This window comes from Crotalus tigris, unplaced genomic scaffold (genome assembly GCF_016545835.1).
Source record: "Crotalus tigris isolate CLP2741 ecotype Arizona unplaced genomic scaffold, ASM1654583v1 scf7180000023718.2468807, whole genome shotgun sequence".
NCBI lineage: Eukaryota > Metazoa > Chordata > Lepidosauria > Squamata > Viperidae > Crotalus > Crotalus tigris.
Genome location: NW_024100137.1, coordinates 1,237,610 through 1,258,262, shown reverse-complemented (window position 1 = coordinate 1,258,262; position 20,653 = coordinate 1,237,610). Strand labels below are relative to the sequence as shown.

Genomic DNA, 20,653 nt, shown 5'->3' with positions numbered 1-20,653 from the left:
AGCTTCCAAGGTACACAACATCAAAATTTCATCAAGTGGAAAGGGAAAGGTGAACACCAAACAAAAACAAAGTGCACTGTATGGTCTGCCCCCATTTGTTTATCATTGTTCAGTTCATCAGCTAGAGGCGTGGTGGCTCAGGCACTTAAAGATACTGGATTTGTCAGCTGAGGAAGGTCAGCTTTTTGCACTCCAGAAATTTGAGCCCCAGGATTGCAAAATGGAGTGAGCTCCTGTCATTCACCTCAGTTTCTGCCAACATAGGTCGAAAGCATGCAAATGCAAGTAGATAAATAGGTACCACTCTGAGGGGACTAACAGTGGAGCAAGAAACCAACCACTGCCAGACTGGCCAAAGTGTCAAAGTCGCCGCGTCATGTGACGTGTCGTGATGTATCACAACTTTTTTCCTATTGCTGGAGCTGGGGTGGGCGTGGTTTCAACATGACGCATCCGGCCCGCAGGCTATATGCTAAATAATAAGTTCATCAGCTCAACTCCATTGCTTTCACCTTTGCAAGATAAGTAAGAAATTATATGGGTCTAGAATCTTAAATAATTATATATTTATGTTTTGATATCTGCAGAGTTTCATATTTAATTGAATAAACAGATTCAACTTGTTTTTGTCTTTGCTCTTTATTCACCCATAAAAGAACTAGAAAGTTAGAAACCTTAGAACCAAAAAACTGATGGTAAGGAAACAAGACATTTGAGACATTATAATATTAATTCTAGTAATTCTCTAGTTGAAAGATAGGATAGAATAAAAAGTAAACAGATTAAATTATGCAGTCAAATTTTGAACAACAGAAAAGCCGATACTAGTTGATACTAATTAACTCATATTTTGGAGAATTTTCTGGGCTTTCTTATTAAAAACCTTGTTGATAAGGCAGTTTTCATACTTTTTAATGGTGATATGTAGATTTTCTTTTAGAGTGGGTGTGTCCCCAAATTATAAAGTGGCCAGCAATGTTTTTTTTTTCTCCAATAGGTCACATTAATTAAGCTCTCCCATTTCATAAGACTTTAGTGTATGTTTCCCAACAAAAAGCAGATGTTAAAAGCATTGGTAAATATCCTTCTCTGCTCTCTTGAGATTTGTAAACGAAGAAAAGAGCTGTCACAGAGGAGGCACCTAGAAATTCTTTACCCCTTGCTAGAGACATTTTCATTTTTTTTCAGTTTAGAAAGCTTAACCCTAAAGAACAGGCCACAGAAGGCAAGAGAAACTTGAAAATTACTTATACCTTATTAAAGTAAAAGAACAGTAAATGAAAACATTTAGATAAATTTGTTCCATGTTCCATGTGATGAAATGTCCCATTCTGAAAGACTGAAATCCTCGAAAACTTTTCTCCAAGCAAGCCTACTACAAAAGATGAAATCTAAAATAAAAAAGGGTTTTTAATTATTTTTATTTATTTATTAAATTTATACACTGCCCTACTCACTGATAAGATAATTCTGGGCAGCTTACAAACAGTTCCTAGAAATTTTGTTTTGGGAAAGCAGACTAAAAAAAGCTTATTTCAGATTTGTTGTTGTTGATCTATTATTTTCTGAAAATAATGTGGTATAAGACAAGGAAAGCTGCAAATATACAAGTATGAATGATACAGATTTCCTTGAATAGCCTCTAGGTTTGAGGCTAGAAGAGCATATTAGACTGTAATTTTATAAACTTGCAGAAGTGTAAATCTGGGGATAGGTTATTGTCTATCTGCAGATCACAAATTGTGGAAGGCTACTTGAACAAATTGTTTCTAAATGACATGGCAAATTACTAAAGTGTTTTTGTGGATAGTCAGTTTCGCAATCAGTTTCAGATTTGATAAAGAAGTTCTGGTTGCCACCCACAATTTCTGTATCAAATTTATAGGTGTCTACCTACAATGCATTTAAGACTATTTGGTTGTGTGGAAACTTGATGCAAATAAATAAATTGAATCTTATTTACGTTCATAAAATACCAGAAGCCTTGTTAAAAACAGATGGTTTGCGGTTAATATTGTAAAAATATTTTTTCTTCTCATCCGGCTCCTTTCATCTGGAGTTAGATTTTCCGAAATCTTCTGTTGAATTGAATTAATATATGTTTTATAAAAAAATTAATTTGGAATCAGCTTATTTTATCTTTTGGAGCAAATTGAATGTCAATGTTCAGGAGCCATATATTCTGAGTGCAGCTAGGTGGTAGTTTGAGTATGTTGTATGATTATATAAATGCATAGCTGTTTATCTTCTCACCTGGATTTCCAGGTTTGGTTATGAAAGTAAAATGCAAGAAAATCATATTTGTATTACTTAAGTGTCAGTCCATTAACAGTCACAGTTATGCTATGATAGTGATGGCAAACCTATGACACACATTTGTGATACACCAGACCTCCCGACTTGCTCTCTCACAGCTTCTGAGGCATACAAAAATTGTGTGAGCATTCTCACATAATTTTCTGAGGCTCCAGAGGCCTTAAAGGATCCAGAGAGGAAAGTGTATGTGTGTGAGAGAGAGACTCACTGGCAGAGTTAAGGTAGGCATTTTCTCAACTTTTGACACACTATATAACATCTACAGTATGTAAAATTGCAGGCCTTCTGCTTCTTTTAACAAAGTTGGTCTAATTCAATTTACAGAATTTATTAAACGAGCAGGAGAAATTTAGGTCTCCAGTCCTAGTCAGTTCAGGAAAGAAATGGGATCTTAGCATATTGTTTTCTTCATCTTTTCAAAATCAGTGAAGATAAATTCAATAATAATGATTGGAAAGTACCTATTGGGACTTCCCATATAGTACATCTGTTTGCTTGATGAGCCCCAGTTAATTTATATAGAAATCCTGCAATGTTACTAAATTGGATCCAGACTTAATTATATTAGAACGGACTGTAATTGACAATTATTTTGAATCATGGTTAAATCTGGATACAACTACTGTGTGTTGTGCTGAGAGCTTTGTATTTGGGTGTTAGTTTGAGAGAGAGAGAGAGAGGGGGGGGAGGGAGGGAGGGAGAGAGAGAGAGAGAGAGAGAAATTAATTAATGATTTCCTTGAAACTCTGCTTGGAAATAATTGTCCCTGACTGGTTTTCTATGGTAACATGAAGAAAAGCATGGAATAAGTAATGCCTGCTGGTATGATTTCAGTATTATGCAAGATGATATTCTCAGAAAAGAACTGGGTCTTCAGAAAAATTCACGGCTACATTTCCACCCAATAGAGCAATGGGGTTTGCAGTCTATTGGCACCTGACGCAGATTTTTTGAACAATCCTTCCTACGCAGCGTGGATGCACAAGCACCAAATGGTGTCTCCTGGGGTGTAAAAATCTGGAAAGGAAAGATGCATACATGTGAATGATTGGTCTCTAACTTAAACACTCATTATTATCACAAGAGAAAACAGACTATATTTCTTCCCACCTACAGTAGTCACATAAAGGATTTAACTGGTCTGTACCATTAATTTCACCTCCTGGGTGATTCTGGTAATTTGGAAAGGGCTAGATTATTAATAAAAAATGTCAGGGTTGTGCTTCATTGAATAATAATCATTTTTCAGATTTAGTCAGACCAGGTAGCTAGTGGAATAACCTCAACAAATAGATGGAACCAGGAGATAATCTGGGCTAATCTTCCATTGGCTTCAAGATTGTTCAGTTTACTCCTGTAAATTTAGACTTTAAGAAGGAATTCTCCCACTTTTCAAATAATATCCATGATTAGCATCTTCCAATGTCAGGAATTCTTGGTGTCAAAAAGGTCTAATTGTCTGGATAACATTTTTTGTATGTTTGTTCATTTTGTTTTGAAGGCTAAGTGACCCAAAGTAGATGCAATTAAATTTGTATTGATCCCACTCTTCCCAGTGTATAATCCACAATAATAACTTGTTTGGACAACCAAGAAAAAGTAATTCTCACCTCTTTGTCATTGGATATTCCCAGTTTTTCTAAATTTGTCACCGAATAGTGGATGTTAGACAGGATCACTTCTATCTCTTCAATCTGAAAATACAAAAATACCATTATGACTTATAAAGAAAACATATGTACAGATTTAACAGATAAACTCAATAAAGTAGACTGACTCCTGATATTTATAGTTTTGTGTTTGACAGTTTCATGAATTATATGAAATATTTTATTGTATTTACTTAGATTTATATTCTGCCATTCCTTCCAGAGCTCAAGAAAGATTGCAAAGAGTTCTCCCTTCATTTTATTCCCCAGACCCTGGAAACTGAGCTGAGCTGAGACTAGCCATAGACATACAGTGAGTTTTCAGCTGAGGGTGACTTGAACTTGGGTTTCCACTGATCTAGTCCATCATCCTTGACTATTATACTACACTGGCCCTCAGATATCCTTCCCTAGGCAACCTTTATTCAGAATTTAGGCTGTCGGTTACAGGGCAGCAAGGTCTTTTCAGTGACTGAAATTCCATTTGTAAAATTGAATTGACAATATATCTAACTTTAACCTTGCCAACATTTCAGTGGATAGAATCTATTTTCATACTGAGGTAGCATTAGTACGGATACATACAGTAAAATGTTCTTTATTTGCATGGCAACACCATCCATATTTGTCATTTCTTAGTTATAATGGTGTGGGCTTTATTTTATGGTGTTTACCCAAAGGAAAAGTGATCTTGAATTTAAGACAATTTCACCAAAACAGAAGATTAGGTAGAAAACTTCTGCTATTATGCTTTATTTTCAGCCAATCTAAGATGAAGATCCTCCCTCCTTTATAAAGTAGATGGGGGAAATGGTCTTTCTTTCAGGTACAAGTATACCATACTTACCTAAAAGATCTTTGGCCCTGAAATAGGAAGGGTGAGAAATATCTTTGCTTTTGTCCATTGGGGGAATCATTTAAAAAAATGAATGGGCTCTGCGCCTCAAATTTATCGAATTCATCTTAAATACAATATGGCCAGCATTTATTTATTTATTTTATTTATGAGACTTATATACCGCTTTAAGTGCAAGCACTCTCTAAGTGGTGTACACCAGTAAGCAATGTATATATATATTTACATTGCCCCCAACAATCTGGGTCCTCATTTTACCTACCCCGGAAGGATGGAAGGCTGAGTCAACCTTGAGCCGGTGTGATTTGAACCGCTGACCTGCTGAACACAGTCAGCTAAAGTGGCCTGCAGTACTGCACTCTAACTGCTGCGCCACCTCGGCTCATTTTCTTTGGAAATACGCCTCCATTTTCTGAAAATGCTAATAACATATATCACACTGAAAGCCCCAAATGAAATAAAGTTACTGGCCTGTGGGATTCTATCCAGAATGTATGTCTGAATACAGTTGACTGTTTTCTGGTAAGACGGTGAGTAATGGCCTGTTTCTGGTGGCCCAGCAAAAGCATCCAGGACACTTTCGTGGGCAGTTCTCCTTTAAAGTCGGAGGAAAAAAACCCATATAACATTTAGAATCAAACTGCAGCAGATAAAATCTACACTTGCAAAGCAACACATATGGGCATTACTGGTCTTTTACTAGACACTTTCACTCAACTTTGTGTGTTGTGCCTGTAATGTTTACACTGGGGTAATTTTCACACTGAGGAAATCAAGAGATGGCAATATATATAACACTCAACACTTAAACATTCCACACAATCACATTCAGCCATGAGTAGGACTGTCTTGGAAGTTTGAGATGTTGTTGTTGTTGTTGTTAGTTGCGAAGTCATGTCCGACCCATCGCGACCCCCTTGGACAATGTTCCTCCAGGTCTTCCTGTCCTTCAGATACTGTGGCATTATTTGAAGCCAAATAATCAGGGAGCTGAGCAAATTCTTGATGGAAAATTAGTCAAAGAACCCAAAATAAACAGGAGTATAAAAATAGGAGTCATTGGGAGTTGGGTAGCATATAAGTCAGTGATGGCAAACCTTTTAGAGACCGAGTGCCCAAACTGCAACCCAAAACCCACTTATGCATCGTCGGGTGCCGGGTGGGTGTGGCCCATTGGCTGGGTGTGGCCAATTGGGAGTGTGTGGCCCATTGGGTAGGCATGGCTATGGTAGTAACGGCAGACTGGGTGGGACTAAAAAGTTCAATCAATCAATTCCAATTTTGCAAGATATTTTTTTTGCCCACGAGAAGTTGAAATTGACTGATTGATTGAACCTTTTTTTTTTTTACACATGGTAGTGGAGGCCTAAAGCAAAAAGGTTTTATAAAACCCAGCTGAAGGCCTAGGACTGGAGCGATGGTGTGCGTGCCCACAGAGAGGGCTCTGAGTGCCGCCTCTGGCACCCGTGCCATAGGTTTGCCACCACTGATATAAGTTGTTGATTATAATGGTGATTGTAATTTGTAATCTTATATACATGACAGTCAGATGTCAGTAACGTACAATGTTTCTCTTAAAGATTTTTCATTGGTCATATTATAATAGTTGACAGACACATACTAGTGGAGAGTTGAAGGACTTAGCCTTATGGTCATGTTATAATTTACCTTAAAGAAAGTTTGCATATTTACAGTATGAGTACAACCATCAAAATACAAAAAAACCCAACAATTTTAGAACAATATAGTACTCTAGGACAGTGGATAATCTTAACCTCATCTAATCTACACAGAAGAAATCACAGACAGTGCAATACTTTAAAATAGGGATGTCAAACTCGCAACATCATGTGACATGTCGCGACGTATCGCAACTTTTTTTCCATTGCCAGCAATGGGATGGGCGCGGTTTCGGCACATCCAGCCTGTGGGCCGGCAGTTCGACACCCCTGCTTTAAAAGAATTGGGAATAAAAGCAACAGATTCTAAAATTACTATGGAGTTGGGAAAAAGGGAATGATCAATGCAATGTCTGGGAACAAAAGCGGAAGTAAAATGTGCAAACTGTAATCTTTCGGTGCTGAGCCCATTGAATGAAAGTGTGCATTATCAAAAGAAATGCACATTTATATGCAGTCAAAACTAGTAAAATCATGGAATTATTTTTACAACAATAGAGGAAAAGCACACTGTATGCTTCATTCATTAATGATGAATTAAATAAAATAATCTTTGATTAGTCTAGAGCCAAACACAAGGCTTTTATATGCAGAATGGCAGAAAGATGTGAGGATACCCACAGTGAAAGAATGAATGGGGAAGATGATAGAGCTTCTTCAAATGGCAAAATTGACAACTTTGAACAGAGAAAAGACATTGATTAACTTTAATGCTGATTGGAAAGCCCTTTTGGACTTTTTGCCTGAGATAGAAAAAGTATATGAAATTATGATATATGGGTTTGATGATTAGAAAACTTAATAAGTAGAAAAAAGTGAAAGTTATGTGACCTTAGAGTAAAAGGTTAATTTAAATTTATATTTATAACTGTCATTAAAGAAAGACTTTATATTTTTTTTTATATTTGCTTTTCTTTCTTTATATTTCTTTTTCTTTCTTTATGTACCTTTGGCCTTGTTCTTCATTTTTTTCTTTTTCATAACTGTTACTTTCTGTAAGTTTTTAATCTTTTTAGTGTAAAAAAAATCTAATAAAGTTATTTTAAAAGAAACAGGGTCAAACCACAAGAAATAAAAAGCTTGAAAAAACAAGACAGTCAAAATGATCCTCAAATACAGGTAGTCCTCGACTTATGAGCACAATTGAGTCCAATATTTATGTTGCTAAGCGAGACATTGGTTAAGTGCATTTTGCCCCATTTTACAACCTTTCTTGCCACAGTGCTGCAGTGACTCTTGCTGCAGTGACTCACTGCAGTTGTTAAATTAATAACCCAGTTAAGTGAATTTGGCTTCCCCATTGACTTTCTTTGTCAGAAGTTCGCAAAAAGTGATCACATGATCCTGGGACACAGCAACTGTCATAAGCATGAGTCAGTTGCCAATTGTCTGAATTTTGATCACGTGGCCCTGGGGATGCTACAACGGTCATAAGTGTGAAAAAAGGTCATAAGTCAGTTTTTCAGTTACATCGTAACTTTGAACGGTTACTAAATGAACGGTGGTAAATCAAGGACTAACTGTATGGAATTTTGTCGCAACTTCCTTAGTAAGAGACCTTCTTATTTGTTGCTAGTTTTAGTCCTATTTTATGTAAGCCCTCTCCTCCGCTGTAAAGAATTGTCAAGCCCCATTACTTATAGGCAGTGCTTTTTTCCTTAAAAAAAAAAAAAAAAGGTGCTGGAACTCACACACATCATACAACCCGTCTTGCCTATCCTACAAGGTTCCATCCAAAAAAGGTGCCGGAACTCCGTTGTAGGCGTTCTATGAAAAAAAAAGCCCTGCTTATAGGAGAATCCATACAGAAAATTTTACTTACCAGATGGCATCATAATCAAGGCCATCCAAGCATTCACCGTAGCACCATTTGATGAGAGTTTCCACCGACAACACTCTATCTATCCTTTCTGGAAGTGTGGTGTATCTTTCTTTAAGAAAGCCCTGAAATCCAGACTGGGTTGTTTTCATAAGTTTTAAGTCCTTAATGCCAGAGAAAACAATTGGACGATCTAGGAGAGGAACAGCATTAATTAATTTTAATAAAAGACTTGATGTCCTACAGTTACATATCGAGGTTTTTGCCTGAAGATGCCGTGATATCTGCAAATCAATTTGCAGCCCAGCACAATGAGATTTCTTTCCAATTAAGCACGCATTGAACTCCACCTCTCTATGGCTGGGTGAAAAACTGAACATTCTCGGGAACTCAGCTTTTAAAAACGTATAATAATCTTGATTATTAAATCTAATAATGGATGCCTGAAGGCCAAATAAGTTTAAAAAGAAATCTGCATGTCACTTTTAGCATGGCGTATTTTGATTAATTTGTATAGAAGCTGACACCTTTACTTTGATTCAACAGATCATCATTTTTTTAAAGAAGAGCCCTAGTAGATCAAAACAAATACCGTTAATGCAACATCATTTTTCTTAGAGGCTCCAACTTTATTGTAAATACACAAAGTTATAGGGATTAAGAAGACTATTAAAATCATTCAACATGATCTGGATTGATCCAAATTTTTTTAGTTCGGATCTTATTTCAAATATTAGCACTGCAGAGTAATTGTCACCAAATGAAGCCCTAGCCTGTTGTGGATTCTGTTGTCCAGGTGCAGTTTAGATGTTTACTTATGTTTATTTATTCATTAATATCCTGAGGGATTAATCTTTAAGAACTAAATTATTTCATAGTTTAAAATAGCATTTTAAAAGATTACAAACGTTACACTTTCAAAGTTGCATACAGGCAGTCCTTGACTTATGACTTTTAACAATCATTCGAAGTTACAATAAATCTCCCAAAAGCTATTTCAACCAATTTTGAAGTTACAGCTGCTCCCCCCACCACACACACACCATGGACACCTGATTGTATTCCGAGTGCTTGTCACCTGGCTCACCATTACAGCCATTTGCAGCATTCCACAATCACATGATGTCAATTTTACTTCTGGCAAAAAAAAAAAAAAAAAATGCCCATTGGATAAAATTGATTCACTTAAAACCCCTCCTAAAAGGATTGTAAAATTGGATCCGGTCACTTGGTGACCCATTTAACCACCATTGTGATGTAGGACCATAATTCCAGGTTCAATTATAGTCATAAGTTGAGGACTATCTGTATTCAGTTTATCATATAAGATAAATTCCATAGCATGTTACTGGCAGCTTCCAAAGGACTTGTAGATCTTACAAAAAGATACAGGGTTATAATTGATGGTTTGATTGGTTTCCCATCTCAAGGCAGAATACATTGCAATATCTCTTCCAACTGTTTCCCAGACCATCAATCTTATGGGGTACATTGAGTTGAGAGAAAGTTGATCAGCCAAAGTCATCGAGGGAAGATTTCACTGCTGAGAACAGAATTTATATATGCAAGAAAAGGGTACAAGTCTTTGCTTTGTTTTTTTATTTCAGATCTGGTCTGCAGGAATAACACGAATGGATTTATCCTGTTTACAAGCTTCTGAACGATTACCCAGGCAAATATGAACCTAATGTTTCTACTAAAGGAATTGAAATCATTTCCTTACTGTCCTGAGTCTGTTCCACTTCACAAAATCGAATTCCTTCAGAACTGTAGAGAAAAGCATGGACATGGGGAATATTGTCCTAGAAATTAAGGATGACATATTGAAGTTGCAAATAAACCATTCGACCGTGCACTTGGAATTCCTAAAAATAAATGAAAGAGCTGACTCACCACGAACAGCTGCTCCCTTGCCAAGCTACTGTCCTACTGAAACTTTCCCCCTGCCCTTATCATATGCCATATTTCTTCCCTGCCATTGACCCTTCCCTAGCTTTGTGCAGGGAACTGTGTACTCTGTCTACAATATGCCTCAAATGTAAGCTTCGTTATACCTTTTCAAGGCGCTGCCAGGGAACCTCATGGATAAAGGCATTGCAATACACCACGTGGCAGAAAGTGTTAATGAAGTGCTCACAGATATCCAGCCCAAACTCCTCTATTGTTCTGATCTGAAAAGAAAAGGTGTTAGATATGATCAGGTTCCATTTTCAAATCAGTCTTTAGAATTAATATTGTACCTCACGTATCATAAAAGATTTGTCATGCTGGCTAGGGAAGCCCAAAGCTGCTCTTGAGAAATGATGAAATCCACAAAATATAAACTATAACTGCTGACCATCCACTGGCTATTATAAGCTATTGTTGAAATTCTTAGCAGTTTTTTTTTTTATAAAAGTAAATTTTACATAGAATTTTTTTTTTAAGAGCAATGAACCTTGAGTTCACAGAACTAAAACTGCTTGGTTACTTTAAATCTTCAGTTTTTCCTTCAATTCATTGCATTCCTTTTTGTTTATCTGAATTTTATACAGATCTCGTATTGTAAAAAAGACAGAATCTCATAATTTGTTACTTGTATCCTGCTGCTCTCTAAATTTTGAATTATTCAAAACCTGAACATTTTGTATTGTCATACAAATACTGGTGACAACTATATATATATATATAGTTCGGGAGAAAACCCGAACAACCAAAGACCTACATACAAACACCCGCGAAAACCTCAGAATATATATATATATATATATATATATATATATATATATATATATATATATATATGCAGGAAGTTTTTCAGACAGATGTCTAATTGATTACACCTTGACATTTTTAACTGCTATACTGCAGTTTTACTTTTTACAATCTCTTTTGCCTTGCATATCTATCTATCTATCTATCTATCTATCTATCTATCTATCTATCTATCTATCTTTGGTTGTTCAGGTTTTCTCCCGCGTAAAGTTGGAAGTGTCTTGGCGACGTTTCGACGAAGTCCCATTCGTCATCTTCAGGCTGGTGAACACATACTTCATTTGAGCACAACCAAACAGAAAGGGGCGTTGTCTTACCTGAACGCCTTTTCTCAGCATGATGATGGAGAATCCACGGATGGGTTGTCTTAATCTATCTGCTCCAATTAGACTAAGTCTGAAATTTAGTACCGCCCCCTCTGTACCAACTGCACCCAAGTTTTAGGCTAAGGCGATACTCAGACTTTAGTCCGACGCGTCTGAACAATATGGGAACCAGGCCAACTGACCTAATGGGAGGGAGTGGATTCTCCATCATCATGCTGAGAAAAGGCGTTCAGGTAAGACAACGCCCCTTTCTCCAGCATGATTGGATGGAGAACCCACGGATGGGACATACCAAAGCCCTGTGTCCCTAGGGTGGGGAATTAGATTGGGCCTGGGTCCCATCCAACGTTAATGCGTGTTCTAGAACCTTGCGGCCAAATGAAGCCGTAGAAGATGCATATATATCCCTCTTGTAGTGACAGACAAAGGAAGAGGGCGATGCCCATGTTGCTGCTCTACAAATTCCCTCTACGGAGGCCTGAGTAGACCAGGCAGCTGTAGTAGCTGCGCCCCGGTGGAATGGGCCGTGATATGCCTGGGATCTTGCAGTGACTGAGACTGGTATGCCAGAGAAATACAAACTCTAATCCACCTGGGTATTGTGGTTGAAGAAACCTTCTGACCTAGTGATGAAGAGTGATGGGACACAAACAGAGCCTCTGTTCTGTGGAAAGATGAGGTTCTCTGTATATAACAATATAAGCCCTGCGCACATCCAATTTGTTCCACTGAACCTCTATGTCATTAGATGGGTTAGGACAGAAGTCCGGCAAAACTATTTCCTGAGATCTAGGATACAAGGACTTGACCTTAGGCACGAAGGAGGGGCCTAGCCTAAGGGTTACCCTGTCCTTATGGAACGTACACAGGTCCTTCCTCACTGAAGAGTAGCCAGTTCAGATATCCTTCTCGCTGAAGTTACAGCAACAAGAAATTCCACCTTCATCGATAACTGTTTAAACAAACCAGTGTCAATAGTTCAAAGGGTGCGAAACAAGAGCCTATAAACCTGATGAAGATCCCACGAGGGGTATCTATGTACAGTTGATGATCTGACATTGTTAGCTCCTTTTAGGAAGGGGCATATCATAGGGTAATGTGTTAAGGATTCATTGCCACAGGAAATAACTGTGGCAAGTGTTGCTATCTGCCTGCGAATGGTGCTTGTGGAAAGCCCTTTGTCTAGACCATCCCTCAGGAACTCCAAGATAACTGGCATTGAAACCGCCAAAAGGTCAATTTTTCGAACTGAACACCAATTACAGGAGTCTCTCCATGTGGCATCGTATATTCTATTCGTCGAGGGTCGCCTGGATTGCTGAATCATAGCTATGACCCTTGACGAATATGAGTCTCAGCCTAAGGCCTGCCTCTCAAGTGCCAGACGGTTAACTGGAGTCATTGAGGGTCTGGATGGCGTAGTTCCCCCTGAATGTGGGAGATGCGATTTGCTGGGATCCTCCATGGAAATGATGCGGAGAGCTCCATCAGGTCGGCAACCAAGAGCATCTCGGCCAATGCGGCGCAACCAGGAGGACCTCTGCTCGTTCGCGAAGGATCTTCCTGATCGTGGCGCATCTGTTCCCTCTGCTGATGGAGGTGGGAACCCGGAAAGGAATCTGGGAAGTTGTGAGTTGGTGGGGGAGGCAAAAAGTCTAAGGTTGGGGAACCAAACCTGTCCACGATCTCTCTGAACACCTTTGGATCCAGCTGCCATTCAGAATGGTCCATGGTTGCTCAGCTCAGTGAGTCCGCCTGCTGGTTGGTCACTCCGGATATGTGCTCCGCCCTGATGGAGGCAAGATTCAGTTCCGCCCAGGACCCCAGCAATTTGGCCTCCTGCATGAGAGGCCTGGACCTTGTCCCCCCTTGTCTGTTGACGTGGGCCTTGGCTGTAATGTTGTCGGTTAAAATCAGGACATGTTGGCCCTGTACTATATTGGTGAATCCCTTTAGGGCCATATGTATGGCTCTGAGTTCCAGCCAGTTTATATTGTTCTTTAGGGCCTGTTTGGACCACCGACCTTGAGCCCAGTGCGTGTGGAGGTGTACCCCCCACCCAAACAGGCTTGCATCTGTGGTAATGGTAATCCTGTCTGGTTCTAATACTGCTCCCCGTGACAGCGCCGGGGAGTCCCACCATTTAAGGGAGTTCAAGTCTCTGAAATGGAAGGAGAAGCCATGTAATTCTCTGGCATGGAGGCGTGCCCATGGCACAATTTGCACGCAGGACACCGTCTTCCCCAGTAGCTGTGATAGGGAGGCCAATGTGACTACTGTGGCCCTTTGGATCCGACATACAAGAGTCTGAATAAGAGTTCCTTCGGTCCTGAAATAGGTAGACCGTACAATTGTCCGTGTCTATAACAGCGCCCAAATGGAGGAGCCGGGTTGTTGTATGACTTTTCTGGAAATTAACAGAAAACCCGTGCTCCTGAAAGACCTTGATGGCTAGGACGAGGTCTGACTGAGCATTTCGGAATGATGATGACTGAATTAATATGTCATCTAAATAGCATTGAATTCTGATTGGAATTTGTCTAAGGTGGGCTGCGAGCACTGCCAGTACCTTGTAAATACCTTCGGTGTCGATGAGAGGCCAAATGGTAGGGCTCTGTACTGGTAGTGGGCATAGCTGAATCTGAGGAATTTGCAGTGGTTAGGAAACATGTCTCAGTTAGGTCTATTGAGGTAAGAAAGTCACCTTGCCTGATGCTGGCCAGGACTGATTAAAGTGGTTGCATCTTAAACTTCTTATACCTCAAGTAAGGTTTAGACCTTTCAAGTCTAAGATTGCCCTCCAGCCCCCCAAGTCTTAGGGATGATGAAGAGGTTTGAGTAAAACCTTCGTCCTTCTTGGTCTTGTGTACTGGTTCAATTGCTCATATTTGTAATAAATGAGCTATGGCCTCTGACATAAAGTCAACCCTGGACCTGCTCATTGGGATAGGGCAAGAGCAGAATTTGTCAGGTGGTTGAGAACAAAATTCTAGTCTCAAACCTTGCATGACAGTGTCTAACACCCATGCATCTGTAGTGATGGCTGTCCAAGTGCTGGAATAAGGGGCCAACTGGCTTCCTATGGGAAGTGAGACTGTGAGATCACTTGCCTCGTTTAGAGGAATGGCCCCTCGGCCTTGAAGGGGCCGCTTGGCCTGGATCTGTGGTCTGCTTCTGCATGCTGAATGATCCTGCTGTCGTTCTTGTCTCTGAAAGGAATAGAGGGATGCCTGGGCCCAGTCCCAGGATGGAGCTGGTTGAAAGGCAGCCTCCTGTAACTGCTCTGTGACATGAGTTAACCAGAGTTTTACGTTTGTCCTTACCTTCACTTAAGTATGGTTCTAGTGCCTTACCAAAGAGATGTCCACCTGTGTAAGGTTTAGAGGCCAGACACCACTTGGTCTTGGTGTCTGCTCGCCAATTCCTAGGCCAAAGGAGCCTTCGTGCTGAGATGTCTGCAGCAATGGTCTGGCAGTGTATCTAGCCATGTGCAGAGAAGCGTCGGCTAGGTACTGGGATGTAGCCACTAACTTACCCAGATTTTGGTGAGCTCTGAGCTGGTCCGGAGGGATTGTGTCCTGGAGCTCACGTAACCCAAGGGCTGAAGCCCTGGCGAAGAAGGCCATGGACGTTGCCCCCTTTGTTGCCCAGGCTGATGCCAGATGGGAACTACGCAATGCGGAGTCAATCTTTTTATCCTCCGCCCTAAGTGCCTCATTTATGTCCCCAGGGATGTTAGCATTGGGAAACAATGAGTTCAAGGCTCATCAATCTCAGGAATCTCCAATAGGGAGGCCAGAGAACGGGCAACATTGAATAATGTTCCCTCTACTGCACCGGGGCTTAAGAAGGATCCTAAGTTCTCCCATTGTTCTTGAACTATATTCAGAAAAAGGGGAGGGCAGGGAATATTGTTCTGCGAGACTGAGGGCTCGGTGTATATGGCGTGGGGACCCTTGGACATTGTAGGTGGGGTCTCCTGTTCTTGGGGGAGGTTTGCAGTAGTGCAGGCCCTGAGTAGCAGGGAATTAAAGAATGAATGGTCAAAGAGACCGACAGGAGGGGTGGGGTCAGAGGGAGTGATGCCCTCGTCCTCAAACAAAATCAGGCCAGATTGTTCAGCCCCTGTAGATTCCAAATCCGATGAGGGATCCTCCATCAAATCTGGAGATTGTGGATGATACGTGGCCTGGGGGGGTGGCTGTGGGGTGTTGGAGGCCATAAACTGAGCCACAGCCTGGGCTATCATGGACTGAAGGAGGTCCGGGTTCAAGGCCTGGTTCTCAGGAGGGCAAAGCCCTGCTGCAGTGGGGGTGAACGTGGCCTGGGTCCTGGGGTGTCCTGGTTGGTTATGCCCCTCCCTGGGTCCCTCTTGTGGTTAAATCTAATTAGGGAATTCCCCTGGGGGGAGACCAGGCCCCTGGGGCTGAGGCACAATGTGAGGAAAGGGGTTCAAAAATGGACCTTCCCATCGTGCCTGTCAGATCTGGGGAGGCCGCTCTCAGTCTTTGGGACTCCTCCTCCCTCTGTGGCTCCCTGCTTGGCCGGGCTCGCTTGGTGGTGTTCTTTCCACTTGCCTCTGTTTGGCGTTTCCTCTTGGCCGGCTCGCTGATTTTCTCTGCCATGATGAGTTGCTCTGGGCTCAACCTTGGCAAAATGCCCCCCCTCGGCGCTGTAACTCACCAAGGGAGCCTGCAGAGATGATTCAGCCCATGAGGGGGGGGCAGGGAATTAATGGGCACTGCGTCCCTTGGGAGCGAACAGGCCCTCCCCGGTTCAATGCTGTAGTCTCGAAGCCTCTGCCACCGGTGATGAACACTGCCTTCAGGAGAAACTCCAGGCAGTCTGGGCCTCAGTCACACACAAAATGGCCACCGTGAGTCAATTCAAAATGGCGGCCGCAGAGTTCGTGCCCAAAAAACGGCAGTTAGAAGAAGGCCTTGAGGCCTGTGGCCTAAGCTGCAATGAGCCCTCGTTCCGAGGAATCGCTTGGGCTCCTAACGCAGCAAATGGATTCCCAAAAAAAAAGGCCATTAGAAGAAGAAGGCCTTGAGGCCTGTGGCCTAAGCTGCAATGAGCCCTCGTTCCGAGGAATCGCTTGGGCTCCTAACGCAGCAAATGGATTCCCAAAAAAAAAGGCCATTAGAAGAAGAAGGCCTTGAGGCCTGTGGCCTAAGCTGCAATGAGCCCTCGTTCCGAGGAATCGCTTGGGCTCCTAACGCAGCGAATGGATTACAATTAGGTGAGCTGAGAGAGGCTGAGGCAGGCTGAGGCCTAGTAAGGCCTCCAGGCTCTGAAAATTGGATCGGTGCCAAAAACTTTCTCCTGCTGCTGGGGCAGTCTGCTGAGGCCGAGGGACCTAGAAAAGGCTCTCTCCAGGCCTGATGAGCCTCGTCGTCCCTTGCGGAGCCCCCCAGTCAATTGGCAAGCTTACCTCTGCCTCTAAGGCCTCCAGGCTCTGGTTAGAAGAATGGAGCCTCTGATGCAGAGGAACGGCCCCTGGTAGGAGATTTCTCTTGCTTCTGGGAATCCAATTTTCAAGCTGATTGTGAAGCTGAAAGGCTCTCAAAGGGAGAAAGGGAAAGTTCCCCCCCCCCCAAAGGGAGGTTTTGTCAGCCTGTCAGCCTGCTAGGCTACAGGTTGGGATGAAATAAAATAGGAATACACAGTCTTCTGCTCCAGGAGCGAAGAAAAAATGCGTCTTTGAGCAAAGAGACTAAGTCTAAAACTGGGTGCAGTTGGTACAGAGGGGGCGGTACTAAATTTCAGACTTAGTCTAATTGGAGCAGATAGATTAAGACAACCCATCCGTGGGTTCTCCATCCAATCATGCTGGAGAACAGATGAAGCTCAGATGTGTTCACCAGCCTGAAGATGACGAATGGGACTTCGTCGAAACGTCGCCAAGACACTTCCAATTTTACGCGGGAGAAAACCCGAACCACCAAAGACCTACATACAAACACCCGCGAAAACCTCAGAAAACATATATATATGTTTCTCCCATATTTGGGCTGACAGGGTGTACATTCAAGGTAAAAATCTCCTCCCCCTGTCTCTCTCCTGATAGCTAACAGAGTGGGAGAGAGCCTGTGGCTTAGAGGTTATAACAACTGCCTAACATGCAGATAAGCCCAGGTTCGAATCTCAGAAGAGTAAGTCTGGCTGAAGAGAGTTAACGGAACTCGAAATAGCTATACCAGTTCTCTCTTTATTCTTTGTTAGCAACCTATATATATATATATATATATATATATATATATATATATATATATATATATATATATATATATAATTAAAACAGTGATCACCAAGAGAATGCTTTAAGAGAATAAAATTTAATTAATCAATCAAGCTTTCGTCAAAATACATTTGACATCATCAGGGTTAAAAGGCAAGTATAGGGACTCAGGGGGATACTGGAGTAAATCCAAAACCCCCCCACCCTCACCCCTGAGGTGCGATCGTATGCAGGATGATGGAGGAGCTGCACATGGGGGAGGGGAGAAGACCTTAGTCCTGAATCCACTTAATCCCGAAGCTACCGATCAAGTGGCATGTGAGGGAATGCGAGCTAGGAACAAAAGAATGTGTATTAAAGGAGACATGCTTGGGTTACATTCTGAACAGCTGGGGCCTATGACGCGCTCTAAGAGCCGGAAGCAGATGCTTGATAACGAGATGCTTGATAACGGTATATAAGTCTACTCCCTATACTTGCCTTTTAACCCTGACAATGTCAAATGTATTTTGACGAAAGCTTGGTTGTTTAATTAAATGTTATTCTCTTAAAGCATTCTCTTGGTGATCACTGTTTTAATAGTATGGATATTCCCAAAAGTCATATTTTTACTTTTATTTTTAATACACACAAACACACACACACACACACACACACACACACACACACACACACATATATATTCTTAAGAATATTAAAAACAAAACGGTGATTCCTGGGTAGATTCATGTTAAATAGTAAAATATACGAACACCAGGAAATTATAAAACTATAAAAAAGTTTTAATAGAATAAAAACCAAGCTTTCGCTGGCATCTGCCAGCATCATCAGGGTAGCATCCAGTCGATGGGAGAAGCTATTTATAAATGTGGTGCTCTTTGCACCCGGCTTGTTGACCTCGTCATAGGTCCCAGCCAATCTACCTGCGTTTTGATCGTAGTTTCTGTATTGCAAGCTGTAATTTCATCACTTTCCTTGCTTGTACCGATACCACAACTCCTCCTCCCTTCCTCGTATAACCGTAAGTCAGGGGGACCCTTTAATTCTACGTAGTTAAATGTGCACTGTCTGTGTTTATGTTGTTTATTCTCCTCATCCTCCCTCTTAGTATTCCCTGTCTTCGTTCTCCTCCCCCTATCTCTCTGACTACGATCTTCCTTCACAACTATATCCTCATTGTTAGTCTCTGTAGCCCAGGATTCCATTGTGTTCGCATCATCCTGTTTCCCGATGATTTGCATCTCCTTGTACATTCCTACGGGGAATGTACAAAGTAGGAACCCCTGTAGGAATGTACAAGGAGATGCAAATCATGATAGCAAGGACCCCGCCTCCCTCCCTTTAAGGAGGGTTGCACACCCCCAAGTAATGGACGAATGTATAAACAGCAGTGAGGGGGCAGCCCCCTCAGGAGAAGGGGTTAACAACCAACTTGTGGGTGCCACGAATTCCGGGGAGGATGTTAAAATTACCCCCGTTGAAGAGAAAATAGAAAGGGGAGTTAACAGAGCGATACGAGAGATTGGGAAACAGGATGATGCGAACACAATGGAATCCTGGGCTACAGAGACGAACATGTATGTATGTATGTATGTATGTATATATGTGTGTGTGTATGTATGTGTATGTGTGTGTACACACACACACACACACACACACACACACACACACACACACACACATATATATATATATATATATATATATATATATATATATATATATATAGTATAAATAAAAATGCAACCACCAGGAGGATATAGGTATAAAAATATACTTTACTAAAAGCTGCCGAGCTTTCGTTTGGGAACTCCAAACATCATCAGGGCTAAGAAGCCAGTAAACAATGATGACTTAAATGGGTTTGGCTGACATTTGCACCCAGCTCCTGGACCGCGTCACTGGTCCCGGCCAGTCAATTTGTGTTCCAGATGTTTCTTTGTTACTCTCCTTGCACTTCCTTCTATCGTTCCCCCCCTCTCTCTCTTTCCCTCCCTCCCTCCCTCCCTCCCTCCCTCCCTCTCTCTCTCTCTCTCTCTCTCTTTCTCTCTCTCTAGATATATATATAGGGTTTTTGGGTTGGGTTTTTGTAGAAAATCCAAGCAGGGTAACATAAAATGCTTCTAATTTAGAAACTTTCTCCTACATAGCACCCTGTCTTTTTGTTTATTGCTTTGTCTACAAATGACAAAAAAGAGGAAATGCAATCCAATTTTAGCTATAGGACAAGATGAATGGTTTTGCAACCTACCCCATTGCACTTGGCCAGTGCTTCAATTGTATTCTTTATGGTGTCTGTAGGGATGACTCTGGAGTTGTCAGCATTCAAGTATTCATTCATAGTGTTGAGTCTGATGTGTACAGAGATTGACAGTTCTTTAATGCAGTGTACCTGGCCTTCCCGTCTCACGTACAGGATTCTCACTGCGTTCTTTCCATATTCAGAATTCACATATTCTAATTTCTTAGACTGCAATAAAGAAAACACACGCACAAACAAACTCATCTTTTCCGTTCATTCAGTTTAGCATTAAAACAACAGAGAAATAAGCTGGTTCAAACAAATTTGTATCCATATATGTTTAAAATCATCTTATTTTACCAAGAATGTTCAAATTTTGGACACACGAAATGTAAGAAAGATGGGACTATGCCATATTAACTCACCTTTTCCACCTTCTTTCTTTCTTTCTTTCTTTGAATTCTAGGTTGCCAAACTGTGGGCAGCTACGCAAAATTAAAAGAACAACAGTTTGGTAGGCATGAAAACTGGCTGGGTAACTTTGAGCCAGTCACTCTCTTTCAGCCCACAGGGTTGTTGTGGTAGAGAAAATAGGAGGATAAGAGAGTATTAGATATGTTTGCTGCCTTGTATTATTCTTAAAAGTAATAAAGGTGGGATAAAAATCTAATAAATAAATAAATAATAAAGCTATCTATCCATATCTCCCACACCAACTCAAGGGACTTACTGTGTTCCTCCAAAAATAAGATCCAACTGGAAAATAAACCC

The 20,653-nt window shown here is 41.1% G+C and overlaps 1 protein-coding gene across 1 annotated transcript; it reads right to left on the bottom strand.

Annotated features, from left to right (window-relative positions):
- Nucleotides 1-711: 711 nt before the first annotated feature.
- LOC120297891 (uricase-like) lies at nt 712-20,146 on the bottom strand. Its single transcript, XM_039321041.1, has 8 exons — nt 19,892-20,146; nt 10,374-10,490; nt 10,043-10,121; nt 8,323-8,512; nt 5,293-5,416; nt 3,927-4,010; nt 3,253-3,333; nt 712-1,391 (listed from the first exon to the last, which is right to left on the bottom strand). Exons 1-8 carry the CDS (start codon nt 20,144-20,146, stop codon nt 1,248-1,250), a joined length of 1,074 nt encoding a protein of 357 aa, XP_039176975.1. The 3' UTR covers nt 712-1,247.
- Nucleotides 20,147-20,653: the final 507 nt, after the last annotated feature.